This window comes from Neophocaena asiaeorientalis, unplaced genomic scaffold (genome assembly GCF_003031525.2).
Source record: "Neophocaena asiaeorientalis asiaeorientalis breed wild unplaced genomic scaffold, Neophocaena_asiaeorientalis_V1.1 scaffold70, whole genome shotgun sequence".
NCBI lineage: Eukaryota > Metazoa > Chordata > Mammalia > Artiodactyla > Phocoenidae > Neophocaena > Neophocaena asiaeorientalis.
The window spans coordinates 1937899-1957644 of NW_020175410.1; the positions used below are offsets into that span (position 1 = coordinate 1937899).

General features: G+C 35.1%; 1 protein-coding gene across 1 annotated transcript in view; it reads left to right on the forward strand.

Moving 5' to 3' along the window:
• Positions 1–19746, forward strand: part of AGMO (alkylglycerol monooxygenase) — a 385566-nt gene that overhangs the window by 202810 nt on the left and 163010 nt on the right. Inside the window, exons 11-13 of the mRNA XM_024767092.1 lie at positions 3815–3949; positions 5416–5532; positions 18350–18432. Coding sequence (XP_024622860.1) covers positions 3815–3949; positions 5416–5532; positions 18350–18432 — 335 coding nt within the window. The remainder of the gene's footprint in view (positions 1–3814; positions 3950–5415; positions 5533–18349; positions 18433–19746) is intronic.

The following is a 19746-nucleotide window of genomic DNA, read 5'->3' on the forward strand; positions in this document are numbered from 1 at the left end:
ATCAAATTGGGCAGAATACATTTGAAAACAATTCATTGTAAGAATTTTAAAGTATGTCTGTTACCTAGAATTAAAAGAAATAGCTCTTTAGCAAACATACCCTTTCTCAGAATAGACCTGAAATATATTCATGTATTCAGAAGGAGCGGTAGTAAAATGTATAATTAAGGCTGATCCCAGAGTAAGAAAAATATTTGCTTCAAGCCTGCATGACTCTGGTTAGAAATTCAGGGTGAGGCCTTTGCCCTGCTCTTCTTGGACGGAGGTGTCAGGAGCTATTACGGGTTGGTTAGGTTTGCACGTTGCCTCACCTGCTAAGACTTGTTGCCCTGGACCAGTTTTCTGTCAGACATGTGGTATTGGTTGTTCGCTGGTCTCAATGGTTGGCACTAGAGAAATGAGGAATGTCTGTGAAGCTCTGATCCGTCAGTAGCAGAGCACCGCAGACACTCCCAGGGGTCGGGACTAGTAAATGAGAAAAAGATAAAAATGCTTGAAAAAATGAAGAGGTCAGTCAATGACAGCTCTGTCCAGGGGACTGGATATACAGCATTCAGAAAGGGAAAAAAGTACAGGTTCATGTTGGGTCTGCTTTCAAAGCTACTTCTTCAAGGTTTTTAAAGAAAGTTAAAGTAACAAAATAAATGGACATTTATTGAACTTTTACTATGTGCAGGACATTGCTAACAGCACACATGTTTAATTTAACCATTACTAAAACCTTATAAGGTAGTGGTTCTCTTTAGCCTCAGTTTTTTGGTGGATGAAACTGAGGTTCTCAGGATTTAAATAATTCACCCGCCTAAACACAGTTTTGTCAGATGCTAACCTAAGTGGGGTGGGTTGAAGGCCAAGCCCCAAACTTGATTAACTCAATTTTCAAGTGAAAGGCATTTTTATGTCGCTGTTCAGAAGAGAAAAGTTGATTCTTTCTCTTCTTTCTTCTCAACTAGTGGCATTTCTCTCTGTCTTTGGTTCTCTTTCTTTTGATTAGACATTACCAAGAATATGATAGATTTTTTTCAGGAGAATACTAACAAACATTTCCAGGTACTTCCTTAATAATAAACATTTCTAGGTACGTTCTTTATAGAACTGAAATCAGTTTCAAGATAATACATTAAGAGCCACTTCTTCCCTGGGCCTGGTCTTGTCTTCATAATGTAGAGATTAAGAAGTAAATACAGCTTGGTCTCTGCCCTCTAGGAGAGAGCCTTTCAAACTTAATGTGCATATGAATCATGGGAGGATCTTATTAAAGTAGGGTTCAGTGGGTCTGAAATCTGGCCAAGGTACTGTGTTTCTAACAAGCTCCCAGGAGATGCCGACACTGCTGGTTCATGGCAATCCTTTAGCTAGCAAGGCTTTGGGAGTGTACACACATGGAGGAAAAGGGGTTCGTATTCGAGATACAATAAGAAGTTGAAAACTGCATCACATGAGCTGCACAAGGAGTTGGATGATTAGGATTTGGAGACAAAATATTAAATCACAGGTCTTTATGAGTTGCTGCTAAATCTGCCCTCATGTAAACATTGCCTTTAGCATAATGGTTGTCACAACTGTGTCTAAGTTTTAGTCTCCTACATACTCACTTATATTGTAAGAGATATCAAATCAGCAAGTTGTAATAATTAGGAGTTCCTAAACCTACACAATCACGTATTTACTTTCACTTGTACTCCTTTATATTAGCTAAATTTCTCACCCTCCCATCAGAGGCATCAAAAGCACCTTAGGATGGCCCCTGTTAGATGGAGAGGCTTTTTTCCCCTTTAATACTAGGTATAGACCATTCATTTTGCTTTCCTTTGGAGTCCAAGAGTTTCAGGGCATTGGAAAACAAGTAAGTGAGAAAGTACTCCTTATTTAAAAGCCCTGTATTCTCATGGTTTGTGTCTAGAATGATAGCAGTAAGATTTCAGTCAGGTTTTTTTTTTTTTTTTTTTTTTGGTGTTGTGTCTTTGTTGCTGCGCGCAGGCTTTCTCTAGTTGTATCGAGTGGGGTCTACTGTTCACTGTGGTGCGCGGGCTTCTCATTGTGGTGGCTTCTCTTGTTGCAGAGCACAGGCTGTAAGCGCACAGGCTTCAGTAGTTGCAGCACGTGGGCTCAGTAGTTGTGACATGCAGGCCCTAGAGTGCATGGGCTTCAGTAGTTGCGGCACATGGGCTCGGTAGTTGTGGCGTGTGGGTTCTAGGGTGTGCAGGCTTCAGTAGTTGTGGCGCATGGGCTTAGTTGCTCTGTGGCATGTGAGATCTTCCCAGACCAGGGATCAAACCTGTGTTCCCTGCATTGGCAGGTGGATTCTTAACCACTCTGCCACCAGGGAAGTCTTGTACTCAGTTTTTAAAATAACGAAACAGGTAAGTATATTAATGCGTGTTGTAACATTAATTTTCTGTGTTATTATTATTGCAAAGCCTCAGGATAAGTTTCCATCTAATATTTCCTTTTTCTTTAAAATCAGCTCAGCTAAATCCTACATTGTTGCTTAATTGCTTCAGATTCCTTATTATAATATTTCAAGTAATTTTAAAAACAATTTTTATAATGCTAGCAGTTTAAATTCTGTAAGAGATAGTGAAAATACCAATGAGACCACAAATTCTGATAGAGCCATAACTTCTTTCTACATTAATTTATCACTACATGTATAATAGAACTCATTTCGAGAGTCAACAGCTGATGCCCAATATCTAGGATTATTTTTAATCCTATGATACATTTTTATAACATATATGATATGTATAGCTATTTATCCTAATAGCCAGTATTTGTTGAGTCCTTGTCATGTGTGGGCATACTTTTAGCTTTATACATATCAAATGTGTGTTATTTAAAGAATGTGAATTCCTGCTATAAGCCTCAAGGTAAACTTCTGACTCAGCAAACTTTTCCTATTACAGAATGCGGTCTATCTATTTAATCCTCAGAGGTCTACCATCAGAAATGGTTTTGAACATTTTTTCTTAAAATGAGGTGTTTGTCTGTAATTCAATACATTAAATTAAAGATTATTTTAAAAATATATAACAGATATGCAATATTTGTATGATTCCATGTTCAACTTTAAAAACCATTTAGCGAGATGTGGCTGTCGAGTGCCCAGGCTGCTAGTTAAATCCATTGGAAGCAAATTCTCTGAACTCACTTTTTATTCTTTGCTAATTTTCTAAACTCACCCTTCCCCCTCCCCATATCCTTAAGTCCGTTCTCCAGTAGGTCTGCGCCTCTATTCCTATCTTATCCCTAGGTTCTTCATGATATTTTTTCCCCTTAAATTCCATATATATGTGTTAGCATACGGTATTTGTCTTTGTCTTTCTGACTTACTTCACTCTGTATGACAGACTCTAGGTCTATCCATCTCATTACAAATATCTCAATTTCATTTCTTTTTAAGGCTGAGTAATATTCCATTGTGTATATGTGCCACATCTTCTTTATCCATTCGTCCGATGATGGAGGCTTAGGTTCTTTCCATCTCCGGGCTATTGTAAATAGAGCTTATTCTTTGCTAATTTTCTAAACAATTGCCCTATTATTAAATTTCCTGTTTATAATTTTGTGGAGCTTCAGAAATATTGACAAGAACACATTTAAATGTAAAGGTATGCAGAATGCATAGAATGAATTTCAATTTATAATGCAATTGCATATTAATCAATATTAGCAAATTATACATAACCTATATATTAAAGAATAATTTGTAAGTTACATTAAACAATAAAATAAAATCCATGATTTAATGTATTTAATCTTTTTTGTTATGGTCTTTTCTTATCTTAAATAGACTATATTTTTATTCTTCTAGTTCCACCATTTACTTACCATATGGACTACATTCTGGGCCACACCTGGATTCTTCAATAAGTTTTCTGTCATATTTAAAGGACCAGGATGGGGTCCAGGTAAACCAAGACTTGGACTGAATGAAGAAATTCCAGAGGTAATTAAAGCTCATGAATTCTATGATGGCAAATATTAATTTCATATTGTCAGGTCTACAGCCAGCCTGTAATACATGCTGACTTCATGCAAATCTGAAAAAAGATGTTCCCTTAGGCAGATACAGCCCTGTAATGTGTAAATTAATAAGTGGACACCACCTAGGGGCCATTAAGAGGGGTGCCTTCTCCCAGACTGACACTGCCTCTTACTAGGGAGCATGGTTTGGGGCAGAGCAGCAGAGACTGGTTTTCTTGGCTCAAACCCACAGCTGAGAGCCTTTGTGTAGTGCAGAAACCACACAGACACTTATGGATCCATCACAGAGAGCCTTAGAGAAGATTCAGTCGAGCCTTCATTTTGTCCATGAAAAACTGAGGTCTCCAGAACAAAAGGTCTAAAGTCATACGGAAATGATATGGTTATTAGATTAGATTACAACTTTATTCATTTCTTAGTGGCGTAGTAGCATTAAGTACAGAAATCCCATGAAAAACTAAAAATAAACAAGGTAGAGGTTTAAAACACTGAAAATCAAATGAAAAATTCAGTTTCAATGTGGAATTTCTCTTATGAAATGGAGGAAAAGGAATTTCTTTCCAATCATTTAGGATACGTATTGAGATTGCTTATCAAAATAACTGTCATTGATAGTAATATAGAAACAATAAGCTACTGTTGGTTTCAAAGATAATTATGAGTGTAAAAATTAGCCAGTATTCAAGAAAATGAAATATGTTTTATTTGAATATCGTTATTTTTCAAAAATCCTGATCTGAATAAGGATATTTTCTCCTCCACTTATGAAAGCTGCTGTGTTGGAATTTCCAGACACTTGGTTATGTTCACAGTTAGTTGTATAACAAGGATCTGACTTGATATAAGTGAAAATAATTTGCTTATTTCAGCTCCAGAAAGTCTAGTCAGCTACGGTTCATTTATTATTTTCTTTTTTTGCAATGGATAATTCAAAGTGAATGTTTTAAAATTATATTGATGCCTAAATCTGCATTATAAGGATAGGATTATATTATTTCTGGGAAACTGTAGTTTGGGAAAGCTGTTTTCAATAAGACAGTATTTGCCTTTGAAGCATGAATATCTACACTATCCCAAATCACCTTCCATTTTCTCTTTTGCTATACTTTGATGTATAACCGTGGACATATTTTCATATTTCGTATTACATGTTCATTTTGCTTATGTTAATCATCAGTATCAATTCTTACAGTGCTCTATATAAAGCAGAGTAGATCAGAATCATAATGCTTCTGAAATGAAAAACAAGTCTCCTAATTTTTACATTTTTTCTATCCAAAGTAATAAACGTTAGAGTCATTTCGAGGATTAAAAAAGATAGCAAAACCTTTCATTTCTTTTTGCATATCTCCTCTTCACTTAGTGTGAATTTCAGTGTGAGAGATAAGGGAGCAATATAATGGAAAGGCTTCTTTCTTATCTTCCTAGGTCAAGGGGGAAGAAGTTCCCTTCTCATCAGCAGCATCTCGGCTATTAAAGACATATGCAGTTGTACAGTTTGCTCTGATACTAACATTTTATGAAGAGACCTCTACAGATAAAGCTGTAAGTGGTGCTCATTTTAAATAGAGTGTGAAAAAGTTATCTGTCCCTTTGAAGATGAAAATAAGCTCTCTCTATTATAGCTGTGCTCTTTTCTTTTCTGTAATAATCTTTGAATTTTGGCAATGTCTCACATTTAAACAGGTAAACTGATTCTTCTAGAATTAATTTAATTAATGTAAGTTAATTAATTGTATCCAAAGTGTTCCGTATAAGATATCCATCAAATGGTATATAATTGATCTAAAATATAAGTAGGAAATGATTTGTCACAAATAAATTCTTCAACAAGAAAAAGAAGTATTTCAGAAGCTAGAATTAAATGTGTTGGGGAAAGCAGACTTTATAGCAATTTCAACATGCTTATCTGCAGTTAAAGAATACCCTGATAACTTGAGTTTAGGGGGTTTGCAATGTACAGTTACCTTCATTTATTTTGTCCTTTCTACATATTCGAAATATTCCTGAGGCACAAGAGCACTGGACCAGGGTTTAGAATCTGGATTCTGATTCAGGCATTACCACCTGGGGAATCATTTTTTGGCTACATGAGAATACCCTCACTGCCTATATTTTGGAGAAAACAAAAATAGCATAATGTATGTAAAAATGCACTGTAAACCATAAAAAGATTAAAAACAGAGGTATTTTAAAATATTTGCTTTGTTTCACAGATTTATTCATATTATATTCTTCCAAAAAGGATTTACAATAGTTCAAAGAGGTACATAAATTTTAGTAAAGTAACTAAGTTGGAAGTAGGTGAAATTGAAAATAGGATGACAGAAGAATGAAAAATCAGTATCTGACTTGGTTACCAAGGAAGTATGTACCTCATGAAAGAACCTCACTGAGTCAGGGATGTTGAGGCCTCACATAGCAGCGCTGTATGAGTAATGTTTACGCTCTGAAGAAACAGGGAAAGGGGACTTCCATTTCTAGCAAAATGGTGGGTTAGATACACCAACTTTTTAAGGCCTATCAAACACCTAAAATTGCTGGACAAAATGTAATTTTTAAGAAAACCGTTTAAATACACTGCATAGATGAGTAGGCAAAAAATTGAGGTACTCCTTAGAGGCTAAAAATGTTGAGAAAATGCAAATCCAATGAGGTGCTCTTCCTGACAGCTATCCCAGGCACTGACAAATCTCTGTTGATCAAGACCTTAAGGGACCCGAAACAAAGCTGAGAGCCTACGTGGGTGGAAAGTCAGTTAAAGAACTTCAAGTAAAACAACTGAAAGCAAAAGAAGTACTCTCAGCAAGGGGAGGGGGAGGAGGATGAGAAAAAGAAACGTAAAAAGGAAACTTACCCATACTGGACTTGGCTTTGAGGAGGTAGAAAAATGTCTTCCCTGAGAATATTTGACTACAAACCACCTCTCACTCAGATATGGATCCAGGATTTACACTAACCATTGATTTATAAACCTAAACTAAGTGTGTAGTCTCAGATTAGGACTCGTTTAAAAGACCCATGTTCAAATCATGCTTAGAGCAATCCCCTCAAACTCAGGTCTCAGCATAGTCCCTCAGGTAATGTCTCAATGATGATGAACTGAGAGATAAAAAGCACAGAAACACACTAGGAGAAAGCCACTATGACAAAGCATTAACAGAAACAACAAGCAACAGAATTATACCCTCAAAAACAACAGATTTTGAAAATAAAATCAATTAAAAGATAAATTAATTAAATTTAATATATTTGAAGAAGCAAAAGTTGAAATTAAAAAGAAATTAGAAATTATGGAAAATCAAGAAACAATGATGAAACACATTTAGAAATAATCAAATTAGAGTTCTAGAACACAAAAATATAATGGACATAAGGAAGTCAGTGACTTCATTGGCAGTTTAAAGACAACTGAAGAGAGAATTAGTGCATTAAAAGAGCAAAAAAAGTATCCATTATACAGTGCAAACAGACAATGATATTAAAAAACGTAACAGAAGTTATCTTTAGACCTAATAAATAGTGTGAAAAAGTCTAAGATAATACAAGAATCCAGAAAAAATGCAGATGAATACAAATAGGATTAGTGGGCAGTGAATTCAAAAAAGACAACTTACCTTTTTCAAAGATTAAGTAAGTGCTATTGAAAGATGTCAGTCTGTCCATGAAAGCTCCGTAATAGAAGTTAATAAATGATATACACAGAAAAATTAGTCTATTATAAGTTTTTAAAAATAATTTTAATATATAAAGCCTATGGAATTATATTTAATAATTAGATACCATTGTAAAAATCACAGTATATTCTCTTGGAACAATTCTAAGTATTCCCTATGACTCACACAGTGAGTTCTATAAATAAGTCTACTCAAAATAGGTCACTGAGTGTATGAAGAAGGACTCTTTGGTTGTATATGACAGAAATTCAACTTAGAGTGAATTTATTAACTCATATAACTGAAGAGTCCGGGGTTTTTCTTCTTTAGGCAGTGCTGGATCCAGTGAGTCAAGTAACTTCATCAGGAATCTTCTCATTCTTTTCTGCAGTTATACATTTCTCAAAGCAGATTCTCCTACAGGCTCTCACCCTTCATGGTAGCAAGATGGTTACCAGCAGCTCTAGCTTTAAATACTTGCACACAAGGAACTCCAGAAGTGAAAGTTCCAAGTTGGAGTCTGATGTTATGGGTGGGTTCATCTGGGTATCACCGAACCTATCAAAGTGATCAGGCCAGGATCACAGACCATTTGATCTATCAATGGGAGGACAGGGCCAGTGATAGGAAGGCTTGAAAGACATATTGAGATGATAGTTTATAGAAAAAAGGAAATAGACTCAAGTAGGCAAAAATAACAAATGTTAGATCTATATGAATCCTTCTCACTCCTAAATACTATGTGATTTGAACTTCTTTTCAAAGAATATTCTTTGAACACTTATAAATGTTTAGTAACATAATAAACCTTCCTGTAGGGTATCATTTTAAAGTATCTATGATATGAGTGTCCATTAGATATCTTCTGTTCTAAGAAACAGATTATCCAATTAAATGTGGCTTAAGTATAACTGAAAATTCAGAGGTGAGTATTTCCAGGATTGATTAGTTCAACAATTCAAACATGTAGAGTTTCCAAAAAGGCTTCTCTACAGTTCTCTGGGCTTTCATCATCATAATTACAGCAACTCATCATGGGCATTACAGCAAGGACATGGGCATCATGTCCTCACGCTGTGACCAAAGGCAGCAAGTTCAGTTCTCCTAGAGCATGTTGTAAATTTCACTTAAGAAGGAGGGGAAAAAAGTCCCAGAGTATTTCCCAGCAAATGTCCTTTCATGTCTCATTGCTCAGGACTGATTCACATGCCCACACTGAAACAATAACTAACAGTAGTTCATGAATTAACCATGAATGAATTATACCAAGCATAATTCATGCCCTGGGGATAAAGGGTTCACTTTGCCTCTGAATACATCCCTTTCTTATACCTGGACAAAATCAGCATAGTATTAGTATAGAAGATATAGGGGATATTTTCTGGTTGGGCAAATAGCAGTGTATGTCACAGTATGTCCTACTAAATAAAATAGGTTTACAAGATGTTTACAGAGACTATTGGATAATATATTGAAGAAAGCCATTTGAATTTTAAACATTATTTAAAGACTTTAATGATTGGTATTGTCCATATGTATTTGTGTTTTTAGCATTTAAAATTAACAACCCCAAATTGCTACACATAGTGACTCCAGTTTTGGACACTAGACAAGTCCACATGTTCTCTCTGCCCACGTACAATGTTTTTTTTTAAACTACAGAAAAACTCGTTCCTGATCATAGGAGAAAACAATGATTTAAATTCTGGTTTCCATTTTGTGGACTGAAAAAAGAAATAGGATATGATATGACCAGAAATGCTTTGAAAACATCATGGAAGAATATATAATGGCTTATTATTTGCTGGTTCATACATGTACTACAACTAATGTAACCAATTCCAAATTGTAGCAGGTTCATTTGCCTTTAGCTTCAAAAGAGACAAAATTTGAACCCAGGAATTTCTTTCAGGAGCAAAGCTTTCTTAAAAGCAGCATGGATTACATCACTCTTAGCAGTGCACAAGTAGATGTCAAACTACCATAATGGTTAGACTTATTAATTGCTTAACCTAAGGTCTCATAATCATGTCTTCAACTATTACTTAATTAACCCATCACTGATTACTTTGTTAAACTACTTTGTTATTTTAATTTGTTCACCTAAGTTATGATTAAAATATGCCTGTGTTAATAGAGTTTAGATAATTGAATAGCACCAGAAGAAAAGCTACATCATCTACATCTAAATATCTAACTCTTGATATACTGATCAATACTGAGTACAGTTTGCATTATTGAATTTTTTTTAGTTGTACTAAATACAGTCTCAAAATAAATTAACCTAGTTCATAGAAATAAAAATGAAAATCTACCCATTTTGATTTTGAAGTAGAGGCCTTAATATTAAGCTCACCAAGAGAATTTGAAGGTCTAGGCATGTGTGAGTGCTTCTTGGGTTAAAATGTAGCCAGACAGGGTGTATGTTAAAATATGTAACTCATAGCATGGTTTTCACAAGAATTTTTCTACTGTCGTAAAAAAACTATATGAGAAACTCATGTAGATATGTCGACAAAGAGAAATATCAAGTGATGAAATCCTTTTCAAATTAAAATTAGAGTTGGAGACAGCTTCATCCCTGACACAAATTAATTTTGAAAAGTGCATTCACTTGTTTCCCACACATGTTTTTCTTTGCTAAAAACATGCTGTACAAATAGGAAAAAAGGTTGCTTATTTGCAAAATTCTATAGTGCCTTTCTAGTCTCAGGGATGTTTAAAAGCATCTGAAGACATTAAAATCCAACAGCAATATTTTTTTTCCAGATTCACTGTAGCCAATAATCACATAGAAAAGTTGTGGCTGACATGTAATTGCGGACCCTGCTGTAGTCCCACAGCCTTTTCTGTTTATGCGTTTACCAGAGTAGATAAATACTTACTTGTTTAATGTGTGCAAGTTCTGTATAAATAACTTTGGGAGTCAAAATAGCAATTTGATGGCCACCAAAAAGGTGGAAAAGGCACACTTCTTTCTTACTGAAACTTGCAATGTATACATTTAAATATATAGTGTTTAGTTTAGTTATATGACCCACAGTCTTTTATGTTGATTTTAGTTTAGTAATGCTTGGGAAATCAATTCCTCAGCTGCCAGGGTCCACCTCATGGGGTGATATCATGAATACGGGTTTGAAATGGAAATATGGACGCACTAGCATGTTTCCAAAGTAAAACTGTAAAGGCAATGCTATCCTTTTCAATAATAGACACACTCAAAACAGTTTGAATATTTAACAGGGTCTTATAATAGAATATATAATAAAGTTACTGTAGATATGTCTAACCCAGATTATTTGGTGATATATTTCAATATGAGGCATCTGAGAATATCCAATATAAATTTGGAAACAGGTTTTTATAGTCTTAAATTCCCCTGGTTGCTGTACCCTGTAAAACATTATGGGCACTAAAATTTTGTAACCAATGCTTTCATATTGACATGTTTTAATAGACCCTTAGAAAAAATCAATATATTTAGTGGTACTCTCATAACAGACAGCGTTGCTTGCACAATTTAGATCTAACTTAGGTCCTACGTGAAACCTCTCAAGTCAGTATTCCGCACATACTGTTTTCTTCCAGTGCAGCCCACTGGGATTTAATTTAATTTCCTAAAGTTCTTAGGTGGTAACTGAAGTAATATGAAAAAAGAAATGTGAGCTAAATTGAGCATCAATTATAATTTAAATCCATGAAATGAATGTAATAAATGTGTATTAGTAAAGGAAGGATATTAACCAAAGCTACCTGTCTAATAAGCATAGACTTTGGGAACTTAGAAAAGTGATCACTGTGAATTCCTGTGAAAAATCTATTTTTGTCCACTATATTGAAATATAATAAAGTGGGAAATTGAACATTTAAAAATGCCTTTTGCATCAAATAATGAAATATTAACTGTGAAGTTAAATATATTTATCTTCATACTATTAGTACTGTCTCAAAATTTGTTTAGCATCAGGCAGCTCTTTTAAAAGCTATCATATAATAAATACAACCAACCATGAACTGCTTATAATTTGAATTAAGATCTCATTTTGACTTATTAAAAATATGTAAAAATTAGATACTTTAATTCAGCTTTGGAAACTCAATGCACAGGTTTTTTTTTATATCCTTATTGGAGTATAATTGCTTTGCAATGTTGTGTTTCTGTTGTACAACAAAGTGAATCAGCTGTAAGTATACATATATCCCCACATCCCCTCCCTCTGGAGCCTCCCTCCCACCCTCCCTATCCTACCCCTCTAGGTCATCACAAAGCACTGAGCTGATCTCCCTGTGCTATGCAGCAGCTTCCCACTAGCCATCCGTTTTACATTTGGTAGTGTATATATGTCCATGCTACTCTCTCACTTCGTCCCAGCTTCCCCTTACCCCTGTGTCCTCAAGTCCATTCTCTACATCTGCATCTTTATTCTTCCCCTGCCACTAGGTTCATCAGTACCAAATTTTTAGATTCCATATATGTGCGTTAGCGTACAGTATTTGTTTTTCTCTTTCTGGTTTACTTCACTCTGTATGACACACTCTAGGTCCATCCACCTCATTACAAATAACTCAATTTCATTCCTTTTTATGGCTGAGTAATATTCCATTGTATATATGTCAATGCACAGATTTCTCTACCAAATGCCCAGTGAATCATGAGGCTGTCCCGTCTGGCTGATGGGAACTTGTACTCTAGCTGGCCCTGTTGTGAGCTCTGGGCATTGCAAGCTCTAGTCCTTTTCTAACCTTTGATAGTCTCCTCACATGTATGAGCTGATACACGAGACTTGATGGCACCCACTGCAGATGAATAGAGTTCTGTCTATGCAGCTCTCTCCTCTTTGGTACTCTCTTCCAAATAATAGCCTCCCTGGCTTCTCCCAAATCCCAGCTCCATCTCCTCAAATCAGGGAGTCCACCAGGCCCCTCTGAGTTCCCTCTGTGTGGCAGCATAGAAACTCTCTCAAGGTAGTAACCTGGAGCAATAGTGAGGGGTCATGTCATTTGTATCCCGTTTCCCTGGGATCACTGACCTTTGTTGCCTGGTGTCCAGGGTCTTGAAAACAATTGTTTCAGGTATGTGGTTTTGCTTTGTTTTGTTTTGTTTTCAAGTGGGAGGGAAATCAATCCTTGTTTCTCTGTTTAGTTGGGTGCACATTCATTATTAACAGAGTGGAATCATAGATTGAAATATGACTACAACGTAACTATTCTTCAAGTTATGTTACTTAAAGTTTTTAAAATAACATTTTTTGCTTTTATTTCTTACACATTTTTGTAGAAACTCACTATTCCATACCAATTCAGTGCTTCTGAACTATATATTTGTTATACATTTTAGGCAATATATTTTCACCTCTGATATATTTATTTAGTTTGCTTCTTGTTTGAAATTATAGAAAATGTTCATCTAATTATATTTCCTTATGTATGCTTCAACAGTAACCAAACATTCTGAAAATATTGGAAAAAAATATAGTCAATACTGTTATATATTTTTTAAAAAACAGGATCTTATTTCAATATAGATTCTTGAGATCCATATAGAATTACAAATTGCTTTATGATATCACCTTGAGTTCTGTTCCTGTGTCTATGTTGTAATACTGGGAAGCATCTTCAAGCCTTAGGTTTCAGCACAAGGTATCTAAAAGGAGCCATCAGAGTCACAGGGACAATGAGGTAGCAGAGCAAGTGTGCCCCAAACCAGATTTTCTGCCTTCACATCAGAGGTTACAGACACTTAAGTATTAGGAAAATTTTGACCTTATTTTACAGATGTTTGGGAAGATGAACATTTTGAGTCAAAATAATGACTTTAGTAGATCTTTTCAGAAAATCCTAAAAATGCACAACCCCGATACAATAAAATCAAGACATTTTCATTTCTAAATCCTTATAATAAAACTATGGAAAATATTATCAAATTACCTCTGACAATACACAAAGTTCTTTAAAAAAGAATGCATACAGACACTTACTATTATTTTAGGACATAGTGTATGGGTCTGATATTTCCCTTTGTGAGATTTGTCGGGTGGGAAAACATGAAAGGTAATTATGTTGATCACCAGAATTTTTCTGTGGAATAGTAAGAGGGTGATATCCCCATTCGAGAAGAAAAAGGCTTTCTTCTTTATATACCTGTGGGCAAAGGGAGGACTTCTCACACCTTCATTAATTGTTTAAGCAACATTGCATCAAACATGTAATTGTAATTTTTGAGTTCCTATGTAGTTAACGTTGCCTCATGAGTATTTTTTTCTCATCTACTTAAAGTTGCAGGGATGTTTGCTTTTTTCAAGCATAAAAATCTGCCCAGCAATTCCCGCACTGAGAAACCTATGGAAATAAGAGCTACCAAACTGCTTGGGATTTGAAAGGTAATTTTAAAGGAGGAAAATTAATTCCTTGCTTCATAAGCTTTTTATAGTTATGGACCTTCTCATTTTTTGTGATAAAGACTTATAATATATTCAAAGCCTAATTTAGAATAATTCCATTTTAGCACTTTAGGACAGCAGTATCTTACATGAAAGATATACTAGCAGTGAATGGTGTAAAATGGTAGTAAACCCAATGAAAAATGAAATTGTACTGTTATACAAAATTAACAAACTTCATGTCATTTCACATCTTGTTTAAAAGATAGGAGGCTAAGTACTTACAGTGGTCAAAGTCTATAAAGTCTATTCTGTTTTTCCCTCCTTTGTTTTTTTTTTTTTTGTTTTTTTTTTTTTTGGGTTTTTTTGCGGTACGTGGGCCTCTCACGGCCTCTCCCGCTGCGGAGCACAGCCTCAGCGGCCATGGCTCACGGGCCCAGCCGCTCCGCGTCATGTGGGATCTTCGCGGACCGGGGCACGAACCAGTGTCCCCTGCATCGGCAGGCGTACTCTCAACCACTGCGCCACCAGGGAAGCCCTAGTTTTCCCTCCTTTTTGCTCTAGTGTAGCTGGACTATGGTCCTACCAGCAGGGATTAAAGTAGTGTGATTTCTAGGCAGGGATTTTGTCTTTCTTGCTCACTCTCTTAAACTCCTATTTACCACAGTTCCTAGCAAATGCTCAATACATATTCATGGAATGAATGTGCAGAAGTCAGAGAAGATCAACTGATTAGCCTATCAAAGGATGTAATATGGAAAAACTTAAGAGTTTCGTAGGAAAATGGACTCTCTAAAGGAAGCATGTGTTCAATATAGGATTTCTTCTTCTGGTAATCTTAGTTTCCTTTAAACTCAAACAGTTTTAGGACAGTTTTGTTCTTTAAGAAATTAAACATAGAAATATTAAAGTATTTAATGTTTTAAATATTTAACACAAGCATTTAGTATATTAAATTATTAAATAATTTTAATTTTAAGGACTAAAATACTGATATTAAATTAAATATTAATGTTGTGATATTAAATTATTTATTAAGCCAATTAGAATTATATTAAAGGTATGAATAATAAACACAAATATAAAATAATTCAATAATTCAGTCAGTCATTCAAAAACCATATTAGCTACTGACTATGTGCTGGGCAGTGTCCTAGGTACTTGGGATATAATAGTGAATAAAAAGATAAAACCTCTCTTAGGGAGTGAGAGAAGACAGACAACAAACAGCTAGAGAATGAACAAACAAGTAAATGTGTAAGTGTATGGGCGTGATAAGTTGTATGGAGGAAAATACAACAGAATAAGGTTATAGAGCATTGTGGAGAAGTACTATTTTATACAGGATGAACAAGGGCATGCAGTAGTTACCTGAATGGAATGAAGGAATAAACCATAAGGGTCACTGTGGGAAGTCATTTCAAGCCTAAGAGACAGATGAAACAGATTTGAATGGGAAGGATGTTTGTCATATTCAAGGAAGAGCAAAATTTCTGATGTAGCATAAGAATGAAAGACAGAAATGATTCAGGAATTATATGATAATAGTGGGTATGTTGTGTAGAGGCCAGAGTAAGGACTCTGAGCTTTATTCTTACTGAGATTTCAAGCTCCTGGGGGATTTAGAACATAAGAATGATATAATATGACTTAGTTTAAAACTAATGACATAGTTTTAAAGAGATAGCTCTGGCTACATACCAGGGGAGGGAAGCCAGGATAGGTGGACACACAATTTAGAATCAGAGAGACCAGTTAGGAGGGTATTTTAATATAATAGAGATAATGTTGGGGGTGAAACATGGTATTTTTTGTGTGTGCTGTTTGTAGCAAATATCTTTATTCTGGATGTATTTCAAATATAGTGCTGATGTATTAGAAGTAGATAGTGAGAGAAAGAGTCAAGGATGAGTTATGGGTTTTTGGCTTGAGCAAATGAAAAACTGTGGGTACCATCCCTAAAACGAAGAGAAGTGGGGAGCGTGTGGTGTGGAGAAGGCAATCAAATACATGGTTTTAGGCAGGCTAAGTTTCAGATGTGTAATAGCCAAGTAGAAGCTTCACTAGGCAGCCAGATAGCTGTATTAAGTTGGTTTTCACTCAGACAAAAACCAATAGCCAGGAAGCAATTTGTGGAGAGAGGAGTTCTTTATTCTTTTCTGTCCAGGTATCAAAATTCCCTAACCAAAACAAAAAATGTATTTTGTCCTGTCTCTGAATTTCCTATGATATTTGAAAGAGCTAATAAACCTTTTATTTGTGCTTCCTTAATTTATTGTAATTAATTAAGATTAGCCTAAGAGCCATTTAGAAAATTAGTATAGCCTGAATATAATAAAAATGATAATCATCATATCACAGATTGACTTCTTACTTTATGCCAAGCACTCTTCTAAGTACTTTATTATAGTATTTGCCAAACTCATATTTTATTTCAGGTGTACTGAACACATAAAAGAGGCTTAGAAATGCTGAACAATTTGACTGGTTACATGGCTAATAGGTTCAAATAATTTCAAGCGCTGCATTCTTATAGAGCATTTAAAATCATGCTATAGGTTTGGGGCACAAATCATTTCTCCCTTCCATATTAATTTTTCCCTAAAAGATCAAAAAGAAGCAATAATGGTGTAAGAAGCATTTTTCTTTAGAGACAAAATAGTTCCCCTAACCAAACATTAATCTACTCAAGCACACCTAGTTACCTCTACCACCAAGACAATATTTTTCTGGTGTGTTTTTTGTTTTGTTTTGTTTTTGTTTTTGTTTTTCTGCTTTACTGTCCCAAAGCAGCCACCATGGAATTCCACATACCCAAATAGTACTCTCCTGCTCTCCATTCAAACGTTCTGGAGTTCACTGAACTCCTTATCCTATATCTGATATCCAGCACTGTCTCCATATTCCTAAACATTCTGACACTTTTTATTCAGTTTTTTGAACACTCAACAATACTCTTCTACTAAACTATTGTCCTGGAGTGTTAAAGCCCCTTGGCAATTCTGGGTGCCATTGTAGGCATTTAGAAAGTAACTAGGGAGGTGTAAAAAGTTGGCCATGAGAGACAGCGCTGATTTAGAAGATGACGTGGAACTGAGATATTGGATGTGAGCAGCAATTGCAATTGGTAACATTTGTTTATAACTTTGGACAGATGCTACTTAGTTGTAGGTGTGTATATTAGTTAGTAATGACTTGAAATTACCTCTAGTTATTTCAGGAAAAAGAAAAAAGAGAGAGCATTCAATCACTATTTTAGCCAACATAAAACAACCTTTGGTGTTCTCATAAAGGTGAAACATAAATACCATCAGGGAGTAGGGAAATCGTCCATTGGCTGTGCATCTAACTCCTTGCTTTTACTGATCCACTCTCAATCTGAAGTGGTAACCATCTGGCCCTAACATGAGCTATGTAACTTCAGTATAGATCTCTGCTTCTGCCCCCTTTAAGTTTGTTGCTCATATGTGTTCTACCATTGTCACACTTGAGGGACAGGTAGGTCTGTTTTGAATTTCAGAGGCATCATTTATTTCTGTGTGATGTTGGAAAAGTTACTTCATCTTTTGATTCCAGCTTTGTTTTTTCACATATGAAGCATATATGATGATACCTACTCTGCAGGTTTGTTGGGAATATGAAAAGAATTAGCATGTGTGAAACACATAGCATGGAAGCTATAAAATAGTAGATGCTCAATAAATATTATTATTAAATTTTTACATGTAAACAAAATGCATAATTAATTTATAATTATAACAAAGAAATATGTGGTTTTTGTTACTAATTCAAAAAAGGACCCTTGACATGTACAGAGGAACATACAGATTTCATCAAATAAAAATGTGAGTGGATGTGCATAATTTCTTTCATGTATGTGTTTGCACTCATAATACATTCTCCTTTAAATATTTTCTTTATTAAAGACACTTTTGGGTTTGAAACCACAAAGAATTGGTGATATTAAAAATAACCATTGAAATGTGATATTTATTCATAAAAATGTAAGTGATTTCTCCATATGTGGAGGCGTAAGTGTTTCAAAGAATTACGAAAGCCAAAACTTCAAAGGAGAATTATTAGAAAGAACACTTTAAGCAAAACATCATTAGAATTGTCTAATTCATTCTCCAAGTGTCCAACAAGATAACTAAATGACATTAGGAAAACCAAAATGTTGTCTGCATATTCAACCTTCTTGAAAAATGTCAGTAACAAATGGTATAACATAAAATAAAATTGAGTCTGTTATTGTCAGCTTTAAATTCTGATGCTCCTTTGGATGACTCATCTAAAGATCCATTGGTCTCTGTGTTTGTTTGACAGGTACTATCACAGGTCACTCTCCTTCTGAGGGCTTGCTTCATTATCCTGACTTTGACCTCCATTGGATTTCTTCTGGATCAAAGGTAAGAAGTGAAATTCTTTCATTTTATGTAACTTTATAATGTGGTTTTAAAAATATATGTGAAATTCAGCAAATGTTTGTTATTAAAAAAATAAAGTTGAAACTACAAATTCACACCTTCATTTTAAATGAGACAGAGTAGTGGTTTGTCTGGTTTTAAATCAAAGGTCCATTTTAAATCTAAGCCCTTTAAGTGAAATTTAGGTTTTTCAAGTATATTAAGAAAACTTATAAAATATAGTGATTAAGTAAGCAAAACATAGAGTATAACTGAGTATGTAATAAAACCTAAAAATTATTTATTTTTCCTTTGCTATTGAACAGTTCAGAATATACACCTAAGTGTATATATAGTTGTCTCTCGGTATTGGCAAGAGATTGGTTCCAGGACCCAGCCCCGCCCACCCCCATACCAAAATCTGCAGATGCTCAAGTCCCTTATGTAAAATGGCATAGTAGGGTTTCCCTGGTGGTGCAGTGGTTGAGAGTCCGCCTGCCGATGCAGGGGACACGGGTTCGTGCCCCGGTCCGGGAAGATCCCACATGCCGCGGAACGGCTGGGCCCGTGAGCCATGGCCGCTGAGCCTGCGCGTCCGGAGCCTGTGCTCTGCAACGGGAGAGGCCACAACAGTGAGAGGCCCGCGTACCGCAAAACAAAACAAAACAAAACAAAACACAAAGCAACAAAAACGAAAAAAAAATGGCATAGTATTTGCACAGAAGCTACGCACATGCTCCCATAAATTTAAATCATCTATCTAGATTACTTATAATACTTAATACAATGTATGTGCTATGTAAAGAGTTGTAAGTACAATATAAATGCTATGTAAATAGTTGCTGGCAGTGGGAAGTTCAAGTTTTACTTTTTGGAACTTTCTGGAATTTTTAAAAAATATTTTTTCATCTGCAGTTGGTTGAATCTGAGATGCAGAACCCATGAATATGGAGGGCCAACTGCATATTTAAAGTTTATGCCCTTTACCCTCACACAGCATAGTATTTAATGAATCCAGTTTCAAATACTACTCTGGCCAGAAAATACATTCACTTAAACAATTTTAAATTGCTTTTATGGCTGAAGGTATATAACAAAACACCCACTTGTTATTGCTTAGTATTTATCAATCATTAAAATTAATACTAATACTAATACTTATGTACTTAATATGTGCCACAGAATGCTTAATTATTTCTTGTAACACTTTAAGATAAGAATTACTATAAACTCCATTTTACAGGTTATGAAAGTCAGACAGAAGAACACTAAGAGAACACAAACCCAAGCAATATGACCTCAGAATTCACCAATTAT